The 24,119-nt window shown below is 40.6% G+C and overlaps 1 protein-coding gene and 1 long non-coding RNA gene across 5 annotated transcripts in view; one reads left to right on the top strand and one right to left on the bottom strand.

The window, feature by feature from the left end:
• The window catches only part of ATRN (attractin), a 256,101-nt gene that overhangs the window by 76,876 nt on the left and 155,106 nt on the right, over window positions 1-24,119 (bottom strand). For all 3 annotated transcript variants that reach the window (XM_008169620.4, XM_065598367.1, XM_065598368.1), the window contains exon 25: window positions 3,498-3,559. In XM_008169620.4, coding sequence (XP_008167842.3) covers window positions 3,498-3,559 — 62 coding nt within the window. The remainder of the gene's footprint in view (window positions 1-3,497; window positions 3,560-24,119) is intronic.
• LOC135984027 (uncharacterized) overlaps window positions 5,291-24,119 on the top strand; it is a 52,902-nt gene continuing 34,073 nt past the window's right edge. The window contains exons 1-2 of one of the 2 annotated variants that reach the window (XR_010601963.1): window positions 5,291-5,387; window positions 5,471-5,954. This is a non-coding gene — a long non-coding RNA (uncharacterized LOC135984027). Of the gene's footprint in view, window positions 5,955-24,119 lie in introns of both variants that reach the window. The other variant, XR_010601962.1, reaches the window with a different exon arrangement.

The following is a 24,119-nucleotide window of genomic DNA, read 5'->3' as shown; positions in this document are numbered from 1 at the left end:
GTGGGAAGCTCTTTACCTTTGGAATTTGTCTTTTTCTAGCAGGCTCAGCAGTTCTGTGAAAACCAGAGAACTAAGCCAGGCACAATCTCTGGGAAGTTTGAGTCCTGCTAAATCTCCTCTTGTTTGTAGGCGTGTATATAACAAGATACCTCAATGTGGCCCTGGAGACCTTCACATGTACAGAGACTAATTCATAGCTCCCAAGAAGAGCTTCTGACCAAACAGGAGGTCTTCCACCATGTTATGAACCTCTCTCAGGAATCTTGACAACTGGAGCCACAACTCCTTGTGCATGACAACTGCTGTGGAGATGGATCTAGTGGCAATGTCCGTGGTATCCAAGGACGTTTGGAGAGGGTCTGGCTAATAACTAACCCTTCTTAATAACAGCATGGAAGCGTTCTCTATGCTCCTGTGGAAGATGTTCAATCGAGGATGCAAACTTGTTGTAACTCATGTAGTTATTCTTGGCCATGATTGCCTGACAGTTTGTGATTCGAAACTGGAGGGTCATAGATGAGTAGGCCTTCCATCCAAAAAGGTCTAACCATTCAGATCTTCTCCTTATGATAAGGACCAGGAGTAATTTTGTCTCTCTCACTCGTTTACGGCAGCCACCACCAGGAAATTAGGTGGGGGTGGGAAAACAAAAATTCTGAGTCCCTGAAGGTAATATGTTTCTTATCTGCCCATTTACAAGTTGGCTGTACGATGGCAGAAGTTTGCCACACAGTCTCTGCAGGATCCAGGAGTGCTTCATTAACTGATAGCACTACCTGGGTGGCTGTTACCAACTGCAAAATGTCCAGGAGCTTGTGATGTGAATCTTTAACCTCATCAAGAAGTATCTGGAGGGTGTTTGCCACTCTCTTCACAAGGTCCTGGAATTTATGAAAATCATCAGTCACCGATGATGGTAGAAGCACGACTGCCGTGTCTGGAGATGAAGAGAAAACAGGGGCATTTGTGACCCTAGTTTCCTGGTGCAGTGGAGCCAGAGGTCTGGAAAATTGCTGCCAATAAGTTGTCTAAGGATCCCAATAAGACCATTGGAGAGGCCCATATGGGAGAGGGGCTGATACCCAGGACTGATTCCACAATCCCTCATGTGGCTGAGGGTCTTTTTGTCAGAATATGAGTTTCTGTAATGATGCAGAGGGGAACCCCACACAGATAAGGAGGAAGCTGATTGAATGTCTCCTTTATCCTCCTCAATGTCCTCCAATGTGGGAGAGGGGGTGGGGGCAAGTAAAGAAAAGTGGAGAATTCTGCAGTAGCAGGAAGCACAGGTAATCTAGAGACTGATCTTGGTACTCAGTGTCATTCAGTACCCTTAAGTAGTGAAGACTCCAGCTCATCCAACACTGACAAGTCCATGGAGTAAAGGAATTTCTGAGGCTCCAAGAGGGTCGGTACTGACACACCAGTTGACATGGGCAGTAACGTAGGTTTGGAGTGCGTAGGCATTGGGGCCGAAGGGGTGTGCTTTGATTTTGTCAGTACTGAGGGTACCAAGTGGGAAGGCACCATTGGTAAGTCTGAAATAGATGGTGCTGATCTGGAGGCAGATGGTACTGGGGCTCTGACGGCATTATGTTTCTCTGAAGTGCTCTGGGGTCTCCCTGCTCCACTGGTACTGGAGGAACAGAGTCTTCTGCCTCGAAAGTACCGAGTTGAGAGACTGAGGCCTCCAACACCATAAACCTAGCAGGATATCAGAACTTCTTGGGAGCTGGCTCCTTGTGGTGGGAGACTGAGCTCCTCTGCTTCAAAACCTTCCCTAAGTCCTCTGAGATCTTCCCCCTTCTAGGCAAGACCTTAGCCAAAGGGACACTGTCTGGAGACAGATGAATGGCAGGGGAAGGGAAAGTGGAATGTGTGCGATCTGCTGACCTCAGTCGGAAGGAGGTCGAAGGGAGTGCTCCATCAGCAGCAGCTTCAGTTTGGTCTCCCAGTTCTTCTGAGCTCTAGATTTTAGAGCCAGGCAAAAGTTACACTTTTGGGATGATATGGGACTCTCCCACGCAATGGATACATTTAGAGTGGCTGTTGCTGATTGGAACAGTCGCCCAACAAGAGAAGCAGCTTTTGAAACTTGGTAAGCCGGGCATACCCAGCCAGACCAAATAAGCTTACCAGAAAAAATGGGGGAGGGGAAAAAAAGGAGGGGCAGGGAGAGAAAAAAATGAAACCTCTCACATCTATCTAACTGATTTTATTCTAACAACTAACAAACACTGAACTAAACTACAAAACACCCTGAGGCACACACAAAGCAGGCACACTAGAGCTCCGTCTCAGGCGGAGGTTGGATAGAAGGAACTGAGGGCGATTTGCCCACGCAGCCCTATATGCCCTGGGAGCGTGGCGCAAAGTTGTATAGTATGCATGCATAGGTCGAACAGATGCTACTAACAGAAAATCTCCAATCAAAGGCTTGAGAGGCACATGTGTATCTGAAGTGGAGCACCCTCAAGGACACTACTTGAAGAAGAACCCTCATTTACTTCAATGGGAAAAAGATTTTACTCCATATCCAACATGAATGAGACAGGAAGTAAACCATATACAGTAGATGCTTATTAGTAGGAACAGATCGGCGCCCTTTTGCTACATTGCGCCTAAGTGACTGTTGCTGTTATGGGGAGTGTCAACAATTCACAGTAGGGAAAGTGTTCCCAGGGGAAATGTTGCTCACAAGCAGCAGTCGCTCTTACAAGCTGTTGCTGTAAACAAGCATCCACCGTAAAATGTCCTCACAGCACTATTTTAAGATGTAGTCCACACTATGAAAAAGGTTTGATATAGGAGCCCTGATAAGTGATCTTCATGAAATGCCAACTCAGTTCTCTTAGGTTTTATGACCTCTTCTGCCACTGAATGTCTGTAAAAGCTCAGGCAGGATACCATTTCTGTATGTGTTTACTCACGAGTAAAACGTGTATAATCCTTACCTACTTCACAAAGGATTGTGAGGCTTTAATGTTCATAAGGCACTTTGAAATGTTTACTTGAAAGTGCTACTTAAGTAGCTTATATATAGTATTATTATGGTTATGAAATATTAACAGTCCCTACAATTAGAAAATCCAGCACATCAGTTTATGAAATCCTAAGGACCTAATTTTCCATCACTTCTGGAGACGTCCCATGTTCTTATTAAGAACACCCTTTTGAAGAATGGAAGAGGAAATAGAATATTTTTTTACTTCTGTTGATTCCATTCTTATGGCATCGTGAACCTGTTTCACACGGAGGATAAGGGCTCATTTTATTCAGAGGATGGTGTGCGCTTGCACTGACGTGTAGCCAATTACTCTAATTTAACCTTACCAAGAAAAAATATTTTAAATGTTAATAGTAGTACTTTCAATTCACTAGACTTAAATGTTAGATAAAGATGATGGTTTAACTTTAATAAACTATAAATCAGTGTATTGATCAAAGGAGCTTTCTTAAAACAGTTGAAATATTTATCTGCCTAAAATGAAAAGTACCTGAAAAATGTCACAAAGAACTGTACGAGGTCCATAAAGTTGCTGTGCTGTGAGAAAGCAATCTGTAAAAGAAAAGCAAATGTTTTCCTGTTACTTCACTGACAGGTAATTTATATCCAAAATTCATCATTACACTGCTGTTGGGATCAACAATTACTATGAAATACTGCTTCATTTTCTTCAAATGTACACCATGTTGATTTTTTAAAAACAAATATTACGTAGTATTCTGAGGAAGAAGAAACAGACCTCAGATTAAGGTTTGAAATGCTTCATCCAAATTTCTTTTTAAAAACAAAACAAATAATTCAGCTCTTCCAGTTACAGTCCAGGAATAGATCACTTTGGTAAATGAGGCAAAAGAACACGGTAATCATGTCTGAAAAGCTCCAAATCCAAAATGATCACAATACTCATAAATAACAAGCAGCATACAGCTAAAGTAGAATATTTTGAATTACTGCAGACATATTAACCAATAAAGTACAATACTAAAAAGTTTAAAAGTAAGCAGAATTGCTTGCCCCCATTGAAATAATACTCTTAAAGTAAGATCTTCTTGAATAAGTAACTTACACCGAGAGCAGCAAAAAGGCATGAAACACAGAAGATAATAGATACTGTAAAAACAACTATGGCATTCATTTTAACCCACTTTCCTGCAGCCACTCAAACTGAAATGTGAAAAACAACCCAATTTTTTGGACACAAAACAGAAGGAAGAAAGGAACAGGAAATTGGGAGGTGGTTAGAGGCAAAAGGAGAGATTAGAGAGTCTGGTTAAAAACAATAAAGCAAAGGGAAGGCAAGCCAACAGAAAGGCAACTTGTGATTGCTAATATTGCACAAATTCTTTCCAGGTACCTCCTATTTCCTCTGACTATCAATCCCAGCACCACAACAGGAAATTAACTCTTTCATGAACAATCGGAACTTTTCCCAACACTAAATGGAGGCAGTTTATACAGCAAAGCTTTTCATTTTTATGGAGTGTCTCAAAGCATCGTTTCTATTTTCCCATTAAATTACACATCATAACAATATTGGTATCAAATTTTAACCTATTCCCACTGTTAGCTACTGGTTGAATATTATGAATACCAGAAAAATTAACATTGGTATATTATTTTTTTCCAGAAACAGTCTGGAACAGTCTGCCATATTTGCTTTAAATATCTATATAATATTACATCTGATACAGTAGCAGGCCAGAACCATTTGTTTACAAATACGCTGAAGTGATCTTTATACACTGTAATCTCCTTTGGAGTGCATAATGGTATACTTTCTGTTTTGCTAGAAAGCTTATACCCAACAGCACTGAAAGCTGCAGACTGTATGATTCCATGCTTTCAATCCTACTGCCTATATACGACGGGAAGATTCAGCAAGCTGTAATTTTAATGCACTACCCAACAGTCTACTTGAATTTTCCAGTTAAAAAAAGGACAGCAAATGTATTGTGAGCTGCACTTACAGCACTTTACATTTTAAGCACAGAGGGCTACATCTATATTTTCCTTAAAACAAATAACATAGGAATATTAATAATTTCAAACAAATCAAATAATTTCAAGTTCGTGATATATTATAGAAACAAGAAGTGAGAGTAACTAAGATACTTGTTATGTTATGTAATGCCTAAGATACTTGTATGCAGTAGTGTTGCAGTCATGTTGATCCAGGATATTGGAGAAACAAGGTGGGTGAGGTCATAGCTTTACTAGACCAACTTCTGTTGGTGAGACTGATAAGCTTTCGAGTTTACACAGCTCTTCTTCTTCTTCTTCTTCGTAAGCTCAAATGCTGGTCTCTCTCACCAACAGAATTTGGTCCAATAAAGATGTTACCTCAGCCACCTTGTCTGTCTAAGATACTGAAACATTACAGGTAATGTTATACAGTCATACATTCACAATACGAACTATATTAATGAGATAATATGAGAAAACTGTATATTTTTAAACTAAAAGCTTTTATAGAACAAGGAATCTAGAAGCAGAAAGAGAAACTGGACAGGCAACCAATCCTCCTGAAAGAATCATTATCAGCCTACTGCATATGCTGGAAGTCAAAGCCGATTGCAACTGAAATACGAGTCAACAAAATTAAACAAGTGGTAGGAACCTCTTTCAATACATTGGAGGACAAATGACTATGGGCCTAGACCTTCTTTTAAAACAGACCAAAGTGGGATTTATAGATTAAAAACAAGCTTCTGCCATTTCAGTGCAGGATGGATCCCAGAAAAAAACTGAGATGCTTATGTGCATTCCAAAGCTGTAAACCACCTGTGATAACAGAATCGAGGAACTCATCTCTAAGCTAGAGACTAGACTAGAAAAGGATGGCCGGAGACAGGAGTCTGAATAAGGAATTCAAGTGAAAATACAAAGATGGATAAGTTCTAGGTAACACAGAAAAGTCAGCTTCCTCTGGTGCATCATAAGTGACCTAGTAAGTGTGGTTTCTTGATTCATTTGGCAGAGCTTATATTTTGGGAGGACGCAACAGGGGAGTTTGCACCTTGTAAAAGGGTAAAAAAATCTCAGGTGATTTCCATAATTTACTTCTCACAAGTCGAGAACACCTTGTGCTGTTGACGTGACCCCATCTGTAGCCTATCATCATCATAATTAGATATAACAACAATTAATAACTTTGCTCAAGTACAGCCTAATTTCTTTGAATACAGCCTATACTCAAGATTTAATTAATTTTAACTATATGGAAAGGTTGAAGTGTTTGTGTTATACTTTTATTAAACTCATTCAGGAAAAACAAAAGTGATATGTAAAATTTCTTAATGGATCCAGTTTTTGATTAATGTTAACTCACACTAATTAAAAAATCTACTTATAAATTGTTAGAAAATTCATTCTGTACTTTAAAAATGTAAGTGCCGTACTTTTGGGGAGGAGTCACTGTATTTTCCCATGTGAAACAAGGAGGTTATATGTGCAAAATGGAACTCAATCTTAACTATGGAGTCATGACCTCTGGTTCTTCACTAACTAGTGTCACTGTACATGCCTAAGAATAATTTTGTACTATTAATAAATGGTTAAGAGTAATGAGACCAGACAATTCACCACAGTAGTTCAACATAGCACTACTAGTAGAATCTGTTTCCCTGTAGTGAGAAGATAGCTGAAAGAAAGCATACAAACTATCACATTTTTTGAAAACCCAATGACTTGCAGTATCACATAAAACTGCTTTTCAGATATATGAAAACTGGATTTTAATGAGATATAAGCTAAAAATTAAAGAGTGTACCTTTCATTTGATTACAGTAAGATCTTACAGTAAAATAAGATTAAAGGTGACATGTGGTTACCCCTACTGGTGAATTTCATAAGACATTTGAAATAGCTGTAAATCATTAAGTGGATTTTGTGAGTGCACATAAGGAAAGGGCTTGGCGATGAAATGCTTTCTAGGAAGGCAATTTTGAACTGAAATTTCAGTATTTAAGTAATAGCTGGTATTTCTAACTTTAGAATCACTTTTAGTTTAACTGTCATGGATCATTTTATAGATTTAGATTGATGCAAATAGGCACTGCACAAGACTAAGATTCTTTAGTTGTGGGCTGGTATCACAATTAGCACCTCAGTACTGGAGAGAATTAAAATAAGTTTAATAAGACTAGAATAACTATGTCCAAATACTGATTTACTGAGATTGTTTTTCACTCCATCAGTTAAAATCTCTAAATTGAAATCAGTTCATTTAAACTTTGTAAACACTATTATAAACATATTTGTTTAGCTTATGTTTACATTCTTATTTAATTTTGAGTAATAAAAGTTATAAATAAAGCTCTTCTTCACGTGCTTGCTCGTGTCAATTCCAATCTAGCTGTGTGCGCACCCACGTGCACGGTCGTTGGATATTTTTGCCTTAGTGGTATCTGTAGGGTTGACAGTGGCACCTCTTGAGTGCTGCGCTCCTGGGTCAGTGCCATGACCCTACGGATCAGGCGAACCGACCCTACGCCCTCTCAGTTCCTTCTTACAGCCCTTGGTGGTTAGTCGGAGCGCCTTTCCTTGCATTGCACGGGCTAGCGGTTTTCGTCTTACTGACTTGGAGCCTTAGGACCTTGTAAATAGTTTGTTTATAGTAGTTAGTGTTAAGTAGTTGTTAAGTGTAGTTAGCAGTTAGGGTCCCAGCGGGGACTTTGCCCCAGGCCGGGCATGCTCTGGTCTCCTGGGTTTAAGCCCTGCGTGGACTGTAACAGGCCTATGCCTGTAAGTGACCCCCATAGCAGCTGCCTCAAGTGCTTAGGAGAATCACACAGTGGAGATAAGTGCCAAATCTGTAAAACCTTTCGGCCCCACATGCAGAAGGAGCAGGATATTCGATTACGGGCTCGCCTCATGCAGTCCGCCCTTTGTCTGGCTTCTGTGCCATCCCGCCAGGACTTGCTGAGTACCTCGCCGCGCTGTGTGCGCCTGGCACCATTCCCTGTCCGTAGTGCCCAGGCAAGAAGAGCCATGGGTCATTGGGCAAGGGATCTACTTCGGGGTGCCCGGCCACTCCGGATCCATATGTTTGTGCCTCCCTAGTCAGGGCCCTTAGCCCCTTGAAAATTCCACCACCAACTCCTTGGAGCAGCATGGGACCTAACACCCTGATGGCACCGACGGCTTCACAGGCTCCCCCGGCGCTGAGAGAGCAAAGGCCTCCACCCACACCACTGATGCAGCACGTGCCTCAGAAACCAGCAAAGGCTCCCTAAGAGGGAAAGCCAGCTGCTAAGATCCCTCAGAGGGCAGTGGAGTGTCGCTGATCCCCTGAGAGGAAGAAGCACTCTCCACTTCCACGCCGCAGGAGTCCAGACCCTCTGTGGTTGCAGTCCAGACCCTCTGAGGCTTGCCCTCGGTCATCGGCACCGCGATCGCGGTCCCCGCCATCTCGATGTGGATCGCTTAGATCGCCATATTACTGGTACCGTTCACCCTCCCACCGGTCATCCTCTCAGCGCAGGTCCCAGCCACCTGCCTCGTTGGAGTGCTCCCCATTGAGTCTCCACGCCCCCCCAGCGGCAGCACCAATCCCCTCGATGCCTGCACCAATCCCCTCATTCTGAGCACCGTTCAATGGCGACAGTTGGCAAACAAAGTCAGGTGTCGATGGCCCCCACCGTGGTCACTGGAAGTGGATTCCTCCGGCACGGAAGCTCAGTTCAGCCCCTCGCCTAGGCTCCCAAGGCCGTGTGGACGTCAACAGCGCCAACTTGGCAGCATGCATCCGATACGGTTACTAGCTCGTGAGTGTGCCTCCACCGGCAATAGTCAAAGCGCACTTGACTAGAGCGCAAGCAGCATCTGCGGCCTTCTTGGCTCAGGTGCCAATCCAAGAGATCGGTAGAGCTGCTACCTGGTTGTCTGTCCACACGTTTATGTCCCATTATGCACTTACCCAGCAGGCCCAGGACGATGCTGGCTTCGGCAGGGCAGTGCTGTAAGCTGCAAGACTGAAAACTCTGAGTCCACCTCCTTTGGCACTACTTGTGAGTTACCCTCGAAGAAGAAAAACGGTTACCTACCTTTCATAAGTGTTGTTCTTCAAGATGTGTTGCTCATGTCCATTCCATTACTTGCCCTCCTGCCCTTCTGTCAGAGTTGCCGGCAAGAAGGAACTGAGAGGGCGTACGGTTGGCAATGCCTGATACAGCGGCACATGAGCGTGGTACTCAAAGAGGCACTACTGCTGAACCTATGGATACCACTAAGGCAAAAATCTCTGATAACCACGTACATGGGTGCACACACACCTAGATTGGAATGGACTTGAGCAACCCATCTCAAAGAATAACAGTTATGAAAGGTAGGTAACTGTTTTTTATAAATTCATCAAAAATGCTTGAATCTGCACAATTACGTGACAAAGTTCAATACATTCATGAGAAATACGGTAAGAGTAATTGATTAATTAAGAGTACTTAAATGTGTGACTCATATTGTACTTAACTTAATATTCTGACATACATTTTATGAAAACAACTACACACAAATTGGAACAATATAATTCCTGTAGGATGTTATAAATTAATTATCCCTAACTGCCATTACAAGGAAAATGGAAAGGGTATAATTATAAAAGAATAAATTACTTACATTAATTGCAATTCTAAAAGAGCTGTAATAGGGTGCTAGCATTTCATTTAATATAATGTATTAATAGTTTTATATTTCTGAAAGTTTTTTTTAAAAGATACTTAACTATTTCAATTTTCCTATTAGAATATGCAGCATTTTTGATGTCTTGAAGCCCAACTCAGCCTTCCCATGCATTCATTCACAACACATGAATCATGTTGCCTTTTCCACCTTGTCTTCCACTATGAACTATGGACATGCCAAACTATGGACATGCCAAATTTAGGTTTTTGCCCACACCCAGCAATTTGTAAAGCATATGCAATTTGAACCATTAGAGCCCTTCTATTCTCGGTCCTCTCAGATTCGGGCTGACAACAGAAAGTGAAGCTAGCAAGGATATTTTGAACAGGAGGCCGTCTTTTAGTACAAAATACAGCTCAGTTAACATATGCAAAAGGATAAAATGAACTGGAGAACAAACACAAACAGGAAACAGGGTACTAAAGTTTTGAATTCACTGAAAAGTCAAAAGATTTATTTAAACAAGCAAGAAAGCTTGTCCTGTCAGAAACCGTAATCTATTAACTGTAAGAACACTACATACTGTACATTTTCTAAGTCTATGGGACAACATGGTATTTTGAAAAGTGCAGCGGTCCGAACAGAGATTCAGGCTACCTTAATTTATATTTAGACAAAACCGGAGTGCCAAAACAAATCAATAAAAAAATGACAGAACAGAAGGCTAATAAGATTGGCAGGGTTTCCAAGTCTCAGGGTTTCCGAACAGATAAAACAAGCATCCGAACAGCAAATAAGCTACATGTGGCATTTACGTACATCTATGTTTATTTCCTCCCCCATAGCTCGATTTTCTGCCATTTTTATGAAGCATGAATTCAGTTTGACTTTGGAGAGTGCAAACAACAGTAACAAGAAGCCATGGCCAGAATTTTAAGTGCCTGCATTTTTGTCAGCTTATCAGCTAAACATTTTTAAGTATTCTTCAGTTATTTAAAGTATTAATTTTGGCCCTTTACAGCTTTTGGTAGGGAAAGCAGGTAACGATATTCTTCCTCTCAAGATGCTATGACTGTTACTCGTTGCAATGCTTCTTAAAACACAGCTAAAACCTGTGCCTTTTGCCCAATTATGTGCTTTAAAAGTATAACACATTCACAGTATACTGTCAACAACTGATAGCAAATAGGGAAAGGGAAAAAATCTTTCTTGATAATTTCTTCAAGTTCCTCTTTACTGAAACAGATGTAGAGGATAGAAAATAGCACCAAAAAGTGCGTGTATCTGAATAAAAGGGTATGTCTACACAGCAAAGAAAAACTTGCAACTCCCCCTTGCCAGCCAACTTGGACTCAAGAGAAATCATGTGCAGAACGCGAAGCCCCAGCCCGAGCTTGGAAGCCTACACTGCAATGAAACGGCCTTGCAGCTTGAGCCCGCAAGCCCGAGTCTGCTGTCACAGGTTCTTCTTTGCTGAGTACACATACCCTAAGAGGCCAAACTTCCAAAGCTCAGTGGAACCTTCTGAGGAAGTTTTGTGCTCTCCTGTAAAGATCAGAGTTCTGATTTGCCAATCTGTAATGTTCACATTTCCGAGTATGCAAAAACTGCAGAAACATTAGCAGTGTGTTCTTCTGGCCATACTATTAGAAGGTTCATCTCTTGGTTCTCTTTCATTCTGGCTCCTCCTTACAGATTTAGACAACCATGACTGCTCAGAACCATTGCCTTGTATACACATGATTTCTGGCACTGTGTCTCAGAATTTTTGGTCAGCATTTCCCAGTACTCGAGATTCAGAATGCATCTCCTGACCTTTCTCCAGCAGAGAGGATGAATGATCCAATAGTTAGGACTCTAGCCTGGGACTATGGGGAGACAGGTCCAATTCCCTGCTCTGCCACAGACTTCCTGTGTGACCAAGTCACTTAGACTATGTGCCTCAATCCCCATGTTAAAAAAAAAGGGAATTCCTTACCTCACAGGGGTGCTGTAAGGGTAAATAATACAGTAAGGATTGTGAGGCAATAAGATGTTAGGGTGACAGTGGCTGTGAGAGTCCTTTGATTAATTCTTGGTTTTAATCATGTGAGGCAGCACCAGATAACTCTGGAAACTTCAAATTCAGCTTTCTGCAAGACACCAAAAATAGCTGGGGTGTTCTCATGCTAAAGCGAGTTCACAGGCTACTGTGAATTCCTGGGCCTGGAAGCAGTCATATTATATGTGCACTGAGCTATTCCTCTTGTAATGGCTTGAACCATATACCTTGGATGAAGACTGATAAACCAATATCTTGTACAACTGAGCTCCTACATATACTAGTGCAAAGGTAAGTCGACACTACAGAGACTACATTGGCATAGCTATGTCACCATAGCTATGCAGGCATAACCTTGTAATATAGATACAGCCGACACCGATGTAGGGGATTTTTCCATCTTTTTCCACCTGTGTAGGAACATCATCTTCCCAAAGTTAGCCAAGTCAATGGGTTCTCCCATCAACAGAGGGTACATCTACACTGCAAAACACCCCTCCCCCCCCACGGCAGCAAGTCTCAGCTCCCGGGTCAATTGACTTGGACTTGTGCTAGGAGGCTAAACACAGCAGTGTAGATATTCACACTTGGGCTGAAGATTGAGCTCTGAGACCCAGCAAAAGGGGAGGGTCTCAGAGTTCAAGCTCCAGCCTGAGTGGAATGTCTACACTGCTATTTTTAGTACAGTAGGCTGAGCCCAAGTCAGTTGACCTGGGCTCACAGATTTACTGCCGCAGAGTTTTTGTGTTTTTTTTGCAGTGTAGAAATACTCATAGCTGCATCTGCACTAGATGTTGACCTAGCTACAGACATGCCAAACCTGTGGGAAAAAAATGTAGAAATTGGGCTTTTTTGGCTTAATTGGCTTGTGAGTTGCTTGTTAGCTAGTTTTTGGCTTGTAGCATGTTGCTTGTAGCTTGTTCCTTTTGTTTTGATTGGCTCCCAGCAAGCAGGGGTGCAAAGCGGGCCCACCATAGTCCCAGACTGCATGCCGGGGGGGGATCTAGTCACATAGAGTGTTGGGGTTCTTAGGGACTGGCTTATTTTGAAATGGGATTAGCTTGATTTTTGGCTTATTGTGAAAGTTGGGGTGCTTATTTACCGTGTGAAGTTGGGAATTGTGCCTAGCTATGTCAGTCAGAGGCATGTATTTCACACCCCTGATCAACATAACTAGGTCGACCTAACTTTTGAATGCAGACCAAGTCTGAGTTTTATACTAGTTACATACTAGCCAGTGGCCAGCACCTCAGAAAAGGCCCTTAATGCAGTGGTCAGTCTCAACAGCAGAGCTTGATGTTGATCATGCTATCCCCATGTTTGCAAAGCACAAGGAAGCAGCCACTCTACAGGGCTGATAGGTTAAGTGTTCTGCAGCTCCAAAAAAGCAACCCCCCCGCCCCCCCAACACTGCCCTAATGGTCAAATCAACACTAGTTCTAGCAGTCCAATGAAAAGAGTAAATTCCGGAGTTGGTGTTTTCACCCAAATTCTGTAACCAGTATCTGACTTTAAATCTAAGAAATGTTAATAGGGCTGCTTCATCTTGTTGCAACTGTTGAGCAAGTCAAGACTCTAACCGCATATGATCTTTACATTAAATACTAACATTTTAAAGGGAACAAAGAAGGAAATAGGAAGGTCATGCACTATACAGCACACATGTGTAATGTGCTCGATAATCAACTATTGATTGTTTGATTACCATAGCACCTGAGAACCCTAGACATGGCTCTCATTGTGCTATGTGCAGTACAGACACAGAACAAGACAGCTCTGTCCCGCAGAGCTTACAACGTAAATATCAGACTTGCGATAACAGATGGAGACAGGCAGACAAGAGAGCACAAGGAAAGGAGACAGTGTTGGCCAGTATGATGAGCACTGGTCTCAGCACACCAGCAGCCTAATTGTTGTCAAGCTTTTTGCAGGTGTATCCAAAGGGGAAAAAAAGAGTTTGAAGGAGGGATTTCAAGTAGACTAAATGAGTTACTTTTGTGGCTATGAGGGGCAGCCTGGGATGTTATTGAGTCTGTATACGGGGGTTACAGTGTGGAAGTTATTTAATCATCTGAGAAAGTTGACAAATCTGAATAATGCAATGAGAAAGGGTATCAGATGAATAGTTGCAACATTGATTCATCTGGCATTTAGAGGAGGGGAAGATAATAGATAGAGAGGCTTTGGGCACATGCCTTGTTGGTCTAAGGATTAATCTCATATTAAAAGAATCAGCCATCATTCATTTAAACCTCCAAAAATAATTTTCTATCCCTCCTCCTCTATATGCAGCTTTATAATTTTGTAGAAAAACAGCTTGCACCAAACCGAGAGTTTCCCACAGTAATACTTACTTCTCACTATGAATAAATGGTCAAAATAAAGCTTCCATTCAAATTGGATTTTCTGACCTATTGTTAAGGGCTATGCTGTTGAAAAATGGCATCACTTGTTACATCAGTGTGGGAGACCAATGCAAGAGAGGATTGATTTATTTCCTGCTTGCCTTACCTTACTAGCTGAGCCCCACAACTTTATGGCACAAATGTAAAATATGGTGCAAATACAAGAACCAGCTTACTTCTGATGTTCAGCTGAGATGAAAATTGATTTACATTCTACCACTGGGCTGCCTTACTGCAGTAGTCACAAATTGTCACTTTTCAGCTAACTGGCTGCAGTCAGCAGTTGGCTCAGAAATACCATTTATATATATTTTTGTCTCTCCCTGTGAGCTTTCAGATTGCTGTGCAGAGCAAAAAGTGGGAATAGTTTTCTTTAAATTACAAAGAGTACTTAAGATCTAGTTCCCCCCCCCCCCATTTCTGTGTGTCAAAGAACTTCCACACAAATCTATCAGACTGGCAGGGTCCACTCAATAGATAGCCAGGTGCAGAATAGTGATGCCCATCTAGATGAAAGTGCACAAGCAAGCAATATCATGCAAAGGCTCATAATTGGTAGAGGAACCTTAATTCAGGTCCCTTATATATACACACGATAGCACACTGCCAAACATCATGTACAAAATGTGTGGCTCAGCAAGAGAGAGAAACCAGCTCTTCTCACAGCCTTTTGCCTTATTCACTTTCCAGCCTGCCTGCACACTGAATGAGATAAGTGTCTTGTAGAGAAAACAGAATGTAGTCATGTAACTAAAGACAACTATAATGCATACATGCAAGAAGTCTGAATTAAAGTTGCGTTGGCAACTTTACTTCTGGCATTTTTAAAAAACGTTTGTAGCCTTAAGCAGTCCTCTCTACGTAATTTCCTAGCGCACACTCAATGGAGATAGAATGTTCAGAGCTTGCAGGAGCAAGTCTAAGAAATTCAAATGAACCTGTGCGATTGGTATTTGTCAGGAGTTTGTAACTCGAACACGTGGGTGCATTTTCATGTCGACAGCATGACCACAGGACTACTCCTTTGGCAAATTTCAATCCCGAACACATGGAGGCACTTCAGCTTTCCAAAAATACAATAGGAAAAACTAGGAAATTTTCCCGCTCACGTGGATCCTGGAAACAGCTGAACTGGTTTTGTTGAAACTTTACATAATATTTCAGCCTAAAGCAGAGGGCCAGCATGGAAAATTTCATCTCAACTGGTTTAGTTTGGCAATGTTATCATCAGCTGAAAACAAAGGCTTAGGGTGTTAAGCAAATTTAACTATAGATATGTCTACTTGCTCAGACTATAAAAAGGGAAAGGTCCTAAAACCTTTGTATTTGCCTTGTTTTAATGCTGTAGGGAACAAAACTACCAAATTGAAATAATCTCCAGATTTTATTTATTTCTAGTGGCCCAAGCACTCTATCACCAACTTTGCATCCTCCCCCGAAATCCTTGTATTGTTCACATAAGCACACTTTATCCTGAGCTCAACGAAAGGGGATAGGGGACTAATAAAGCATAATCAAGAGATGCTGGCAAGGTCTTCCTGGCCAAAGCAGTTTGCCTCTGAACTGGTCCTCTTTTTGGCTATGTCCTGACACTACGACGATCCTATTGTCTTCACTATCCATCCTTTTTTATCCAATTGTGTCTAATTCTGAAGATTGCATCAATGCTGAATAAAGTTGCCTCAGGTCCGATCTCTATTTCTGGAATGACCGTGTGTTTTAATTTTACAGTTTAAATGCTTAGTATTTCTTCTCAGCACATTATAAAAACAAATGTTTCATGGTATATTGCTTTCAGAAAAGATAAGACAGACTAGACTACAAAAAAAAAAAACTTTGTAAAAACATATCATTCGTTATTCAAAACCTAAGTTAGGAATTTGCTACAGGATGTGGAATTCATCTGAAACTAAAAAGGAAAAAAAAAACATTTGATTTAAAAAAAAAATCACATTTTCCACAGCTAGGTTTAAAAGCATTTGAGTTCAAACTATGAGACTTCCTGAAAAACCTTTACAATATCAACCCTTATACTAGACCTCAGATGTGTTTATGCTGCAAAGCTGTTTTGAGTTATCTTGAGCTTGGCAGCTGGGATATTAAACTAATGCATTAGCCTGAAAGTCTGTCAGTTGGCAAGCTTCTTGCAAGGGAAATGGGTACTGCTAATGGAGTCTAGCTGTAGGAGACAAATCTCAGCTACAAACAGCACAAAAATTACCTTTCCTGGTAAACCACAGGCCAGTCTCTCCATACCACAAAGGCAGGAAAAAAGTTATTTAGAATGTCATCTGGAGTTTAGGGCAACTTTGCAGATGCTAAGTGGACATTGCTACTACTGCCAGTGTCTTTGTACCCCAAGACTCTATCCTACATGTAACGATAGTTTACATTTATTTATTTTAATTTGATTTTGTTTTATAAATTAATATAAGAGTAACTATGCCAGAGACTAGACACCCTTTAACAACAGAACAAGAACAAATCCAACAGCCAATTATATTACACAAAAACACACAAACTAAACCATTACCATTGAAAAAGTCCCGCCTTTCGCAGTTATCACTCAATGTTAGTATTCACTATAAAATATTGCTGTTTGAGCATGTTTGTAAAGAATCAAACTAGTTGACCGCATGCTGACCAGGACTTTGCAAGTCAATGTAAACCAAGACAAATTGTGTTCATCAACATATCAATTCATTGTGAAGGATTCAAATACTGTCAACATTTGTAGTGCAGGCCAGCTCCCAAACATTCTCCGTCCCCTAAAACCTAGGAAAACAATGAGCTTAACTTTGTGATTTTGTCCTCACCCACAACTATTTCACATTTGGGGACAATATATACCTTCAAGTCAGCGGCACTGCTATGGGTACCCGCATGGCCCCACAATATGCCAACATTTTTATGGCTGACTTAGAACAACGCTTCCTTAGCTCTCGTCCCCTAACGCCCCTACTCTACTTGCGCTACATTGATGACATCTTCATCATCTGGACCCATGGAAAAGAAGCCCTTGAGGAATTTCACCATGATTTCAATAATTTCCATCCCACCATCAACCTCAGCCTAGATCAATCCACACAAGCGGTCCATTTCCTGGACACTACTGTGCTAATAAGCGATGGTCACATAAATACCACCCTATACCGGAAACCTACTGACCGCTACACTTACCTACATGCCTCCAGCTTCCATCCAGGACACACCACACGATCCATTGTCTACAGCCAAGCTCTAAGATATAACTGCATTTGCTCCAATCCCTCAGATAGAGACAAGCACCTACAAGATCTCTATCAAGCATTCTTAAAACTACAATACCCACCTGCTGAAGTGAAAAAACAGATTGACAGAGCCAGACGAGTACCCAGAAGTCACCTCCTACAAGACAGGCCCAACAAAGAAAATAACAGAACACCACTAGCTGTCACCTTCAGCCCCCAACTAAAACCTCTCCAGCATCATCAGAGATCTACAACCTATCCTGAAAGATGATCCTTTACTCTCACAGATCTTGGGAGACAGACCTGTCCTCGCTTACAGACAACCCCCCAACCTAAAGCAAATACTCACCAGCAACCACACATCACTGAACAAAACCACTGACCCAGGAACCTATCCTTGTAACAAACCCCGATGCCAACTCTGTCCACATATCTATTCAAGTGACATCATCATAGGACCTAATCACATCAGCCATACCATCAGGGGCTCGTTCACCTGCACATCTACCAATGTGATATATGCCATCATGTGCCAGCAATGCCCCTCTGCCATGTACATTGGCCAAACCGGACAGTCTCTACGCAAAAGAATTAATGGACACAAATCTGACATCAGGAATCATAATACTCAAAAACCAGTGGGAGAACACTTTAACCTGTCTGGTCATTCAGTGACAGACCTGCGGGTGGCTATATTACAACAGAAAAACTTCAAAAACAGACTCCAACGAGAGACTGCTGAGCTGGAATTGATATGCAAACTAGACACAATCAACTCAGGATTGAATAAGGACTGGGAATGGCTGAGCCATTACAAACATTGAATCTATCTCCCCTTATAAGTATTCTCACACTTCTTATCAAACTGTCTGTACTGGGCTAAGTTTTTTTTCTCTTACTTAATTGGCCTCTCAGAGTTGGTAAGACAACTCCCACCTGTTTATGCTCTCCGTATGTGTGTATATATATCTCCTCAATATATGTTTCACTCTATATGCATCCGAAGAAGTGGGCTATAGTCCACGAAAGCTTATGCTCTAATAAATTTGTTAGTCTCTAAGGTGCCACAAGTACTCCTGTTCTTAATGAGCTTAACAGAGAGTAGGTACTTTACAGACATGTTAAACAAAAGGTGCCTGTAAACTGACCAGGAAACAAGAAGAAAATGAAACTAGGGATTGACAAAGATCAGTATTCATGTCACTTTTTGTTTTGGTTTTGGTTTAAGCTGTGGAATAGTTGCCAGAAGAGAGGTGATAGCCTCATTACTTGTATCAATTCAAACCGGACAAAACTCTAGAAATATGCACAACAGAAAACAATCCTGCACTGATAGGCGATGGAATGGATGGCCTAATAAAGTCTTGGCTATCTACAGGTTACAGGGACCTAAAAGCGATTTCTATCAATATACACCTCTACCCCCAATATAACACTCTCCTCGGCAGCCAAAAAATCTTACCACGTTATAGGTGAAACAGCGTTATATCGAACTTGCTTTGATCCACCGGAGTGCGCAGCCCCGCCCGCCCCGGAGCACTGTTTTACCACGTTATATCCGAATTCGTGTTACATCGGGTCGCGTTATATCGGGGTAGAGGTGTATATGGGATGAATAACGAAAACTCACAGATTTTATTAATATTTGTAAAGTGCTGAGCATTAAAGTCGCTATAGACGTGATAAGTGTTTTATATAAAGCCCAGTAACAAAAATATTTTCTAGTAACGACACTTCTCATCATTAGACAATACCAAAGCTGCACACCATTTCAGATTGCTTGTTGTGTCATCTTACTGCATGAAGCAGCTGTAATCAAAAACCATTTCTCAACAGCCTACTTATTTCTAGGAAAAAAGATAAGAGAACCAGAGTTTTCACACTGATTAAAGGAACTGTATGGAGGTCCATTTCAACATTATAAAAATCATTTGTTTGCTCACTGTTTATATAATGAACTGTTGGAAGCTTGAAAATGAAATTGGGCCCTTTAAACTTTTTCTCTTTATTGTGTGCATACTGGTTGCAGGGTTGGTTGTTTCTGAGTATAAGGCTGCTGGTATTTTTGTTTTGTTTTTTAAATAAAAAGAAAGAGCAAAGAAGTATGTGCTTTGGAAAGAAACAGGATTATTCCAGCAGTGTATCATACCATAGTAAGGCACATCTAGCAGCTGATCGAAGGACTAGACTGATTAAGCAGCAACATCTGACAATTCATTATTTATTCAGTGTTCCTATGCCAGATTGTGTGTCATATGCTGGACTTTGTTTGGGTAGATTTTTTCCCTGGGTTTATGCTACAGGAGAGTTGAGCTGGAACTAAATTTCACTTTTCTAGCAGGCAAAATAAGCAAGCCATTTAAACGACTTCAGGACACTCATTATCAGTAACCAGCAGTCCCTTTCATTCCACCAGTTGTTGAAGGCCCAGATTATGTGGAATATTTGTCTTCTATTGTGACATAGAGAACTTTCTCATATAAAGATGGACTGATAATTCCGAATTAATGACTCATTTTGATCCTGCTATCTAAAACATTTACTAATACTTTCATATCATTTAGTGAAGCAATGGGTCTATAGGAAAACACCTTAATGTGTTCTTATTGGTCCTATAAATTAATGAATTCTGGAAAAGAGGCAGATTGTAGGCAATAATTATACACAACATTTAAGATTAAATAAAAAGGATGTGTTTTTTTAAAATGAAATAAAATCTACTTGAGCAGTTTTGTCATATGGTAATACAAATATCATCCATTTTAAAAATCCTGCCTTTTTCCCTTTTATACTCTGCAGGGAGTCTCTACCCTGTTCCATATTTACAGGACAACTAATTTAACTTTTTAATTGGGATTTTAAGAGAGCATCTATTCTTAGTTACAGGCAACTAAAACACTCTTACGCATTCAGATACAACAGCAACTGACATTATAATTATGGCAACTGGCATATAAACACCTAGACAGGTAAGTCTCCTGCAATTCAAGCATCATATAAGCAGCGTAAAACTTACCACACCCACGTAAGAGAGACAAGGTGGGTGAGGTAATATCTTTTATCAGACCAATTTCTGTTGGTAAAAGAGAGCAGCTTTCGAGCTACACAGAGCTGTTCTGCAGGTGCCAGAGAAGACCTCTGTGTAGCTCAAAGCTTGTCTCTTTCACCAGCAGAAGTCTGTCCAAAAAAAGATATTACCTCACCCTCCTTGTCCCTCTAATATCCTGGGACCAACACAGCTGCAACAACACTGCACACACCAACATTAAACCAATCCGTAAGGCCACCAAAAAAACCTTCTTGCTCTAAGAAGCCCAACACCCACAAATCCCTCAGCTGTCACATAACACTTGAGAAAATAGATGGGAGTTTGCAGCATACACCGAAGGTCAAAGGCTGGCTATTTTAGAAAAAGGGGAGCCAATTCAAGAATGAAGATTTTTTTTCATAGGAGACAACACTGCCTTTTATATGATGAAGGCCCAGCTTGGGTACCTCCTTGGACCACAAATCTCTTACACAGGCATGTTCCAGATCACATACCAGTAAATATCCTTCTATCCTAACACCATTTCAAGTAAGGAGATAGCAGACTTCTCATTTCAATGGAGAAGGGAGCTGCCTTATTGTTGGAGCATATACACCTTTACCTAGATATAACGCTGTCCTCGGGAGCCAAAAAAATCTTACCGCGTTATAGGTGAAACCGCGTTATATCGAACTTGCTTTGATCTGCCGGAGCATGCAGCCCCGCCCCCCGGAGCGCTGCTTTACCGCGTAATATCCGAATTCGTGCTATATCGGGTCGCGTTATATCGGGGTAGAGATGTATTTAAATTTAAGTAACTCCCTTTCTTGGATCTCTCTGTTAGGTATTAGCCATTTGGGACCTGGAGTTTTACATTTGAAGAGGTACAATTTGTTTTTGTAAAACAATCACCATCCCCCATCTCCCCATATCCCAAATGGAAACCCAGCTCTTCAAGTAACCCCATCTAGTCATCAGTAAATTTCTCACCCTACATCTCTTTCATCCTGCAGTTTACAATGCTGTACGAATGTATTATAATAAAACTGGAGAATGAAAAGATTGAAGCATCTGTTTAAGACTGTGAAACCATTTAACACAACTTAATGACCCAAGAGGCAGAACTACAAAAAGAATAATAGATTAATTCACTTCTAAAGGTAACATTTTCTGGCTTCAAGAAAAACCATTTCTTCATTATCAAAACACTTTATACATTGCCATAACTACAGAGACATCCTAAAACCATTATAGATAATACTACATTGTTCCTCAAACAAAAACTGATTTCAACAACATAGGGCTGTGGTACCATCACAAAGCCCAACTTATCTGAAATGGCTTTAAAGTCGCAGTTCACTCCAAGTGCAAAAACCCCACCATAATATATGGATTACACAGAAATACATGCCATACTACTGTTCTACCATAAAACATCAGCAACCTTGAGAAAGAAAGCTACTCATGCTGAAATCACCTATCATCGGAAAGTCATTACCTTAGGTGGCAAGTCCTAAAAGTTGCAACACCTCCTGAAAATGGTGGACTGTCTTCTAAAACAATTCCTAATTTTCAAGGATTTAGAAAGCTGCTTGCAAAAATGCTCCCTAATGTTAAAGGGAAGAACTTCTAAAAAGGGAGAAAAATGTCACCAATTGAGGCCAAAAATAAGAAAGAAAGAGCAGCTAGAAAGGAAACAGCTGTTTCATGTTTTAAAGTATCATTTAACTGTTCTGTTTCAAATCTCCCCATACCCAACAGGAGATGTCAGTTTGCCTGTTCTGGAAATCAGCATGTAATTGCATATCACTGAAAGTAATTACATTCAACAGTAAATTTCACAAGATTAAAACAAACTGATTTATCTTTCATTGTTCAGTTTAAAGCAAGTATCCCATCATGGTCAGGAAAAGATGTAGTGTGATGGGCTCCTAGGCATATGCAATTATATTTATCCAAAGGAAAGAGACACCATGAACCATCATTAACAAGAGACTTGAATATTCTACTGCTGTCAGAGTCTGACAATGAAGAGTGTGAGGGGGTGGGGTGTACATATCTCACACTGGCTTTACTCCATCACCTTTATCCATCCCTAATGCAGGGAGCATAGTAAGCATACACAGTCAACACACTGAAGGCCTTTCAGGAAAGTTATCAAAACCTCCACATTTAATTTGCTTATGAACATGGAATCGGTTATCATCCAGTCTTAATTTAGGGTAGTATTTCCATTTTACCCTTAAAGCCTACCAGATGCATTACAAAACAAGCTTTGTAGTTAGTCTGTAAAGCTCCTTAGAGAGATAACACTCTAGGTGGGCTTTCTGTACTGGATACATGTACCCTTAAAGAAAGAGAAAGCTTAAAATAAAAAAAGGAACTATAAATCCAATATTACACATTCACCAAGTTCCATTCTTATGCTACAGCCTACTGCTAACCACCTGTCAGAGGGTAACTGCATCTCAATGTTTGTTTTGCTGAAATGTTCTGACTCCGCATTCTCACAAATGCTTCCCAAGCCATACTAAACACTGTATTGCATGTAAAATTTAAGTCTAATTGAAATGGCTATGCCAATTCATACTAATGATGGTCACCTGATTTAACAGTGACAGAATTGGTGAAAACAGCAGCACAAAGAACCAAGTATCATAAGGAAGGAAACGTAACTCAAACCTGCTTTAGTAATGGTTTAACCTTTCTTTGGTTTTGAAACAAGAATTTAATGTTTAAGCATTTTGCTTGAATAGTCCTAAGAACTCCAGACATATTATGTTAGTGATAACATGATAATGAATGTCCCTTACATTGTATGAGGGTTTAACCTCTACTAGTAATATAAATTTATGGCAATTTGCAAAATATTGGTTAATATTTCACTTCCAAATAGCTGAATTGAGTATAGCAGGAGATGTGCCTGCTGTATTCAATAAGAAGTCCATTCTTTGGAAGTATCTTAATTTATCTTAAATTAGAGATGTACTCTGAAATTTGACTAACAATGGTATCTTAGTGTTCCATGTGTGCTGTGTCTTCAGAATGCCATATCGAGTGCCATATCTAGCTCCCAGCTCTGCAAACTTTGTGCATTCAGAGTCAATTTCAATTCTTGCTTCTTGCACACAACGAAGAGTATATGTTTTGGAATCAAAAGAGACATTCAGTGACAATTGTGCAACTCAAACACCTTCAATGGGATTGCACGTGCATTCATTAAACTGACCGGCAATTAATTCTCTTGATGCACAGCAATATATAGAATCCAGTTCATTCCTTCTTAACTGTGCTGGCACTGAATGATTAACAGGAGAAAAAAAGCAGTAAAAAAGGCATGAAAAATAAGTACAGTAGCACCTCAGAGTTACGAACACCTTGGAAATGGAGGCTGTTTGTAACTCTGAAATGTTCGTAACTCTGAACAAAATGTTATAGTTGTTCTTTCAAAAGTTTTCAACTGAACATTGACTTATTACTGCTTTGAAACTATACCATGTAGAAGAAAAATGCTGCTTTTAACCATCTTAATTTAAATGAAACAAGCACAGAAGCAGTTTCCTTACTTTGTCAAATCTGTTTTTTTTTTGTTTTTTTAAACTTTCCCTTTATTTTGTAGTAGTTTACGTTTAACACAGCACTGTACTTGCTCTTTCTCGGGGAGTGGGAGGGGGTCTCTGCTGCTGCCTGATTGCGTACTTCTGGTTCCAAATGAGGCATGTGGTTGACCAGTCAGGTCGCAACTCTAGTATTCATAACTCTGAGGTTCTACTGTAGCTATGACTCC

Source organism: Chrysemys picta, chromosome 5, assembly GCF_011386835.1.
Source record: "Chrysemys picta bellii isolate R12L10 chromosome 5, ASM1138683v2, whole genome shotgun sequence".
NCBI classification, from domain to species: Eukaryota; Metazoa; Chordata; order Testudines; family Emydidae; genus Chrysemys; species Chrysemys picta.
Note: the sequence above shows the minus strand (reverse complement) of the source record. Positions and strands in the feature narration are given on the sequence as shown.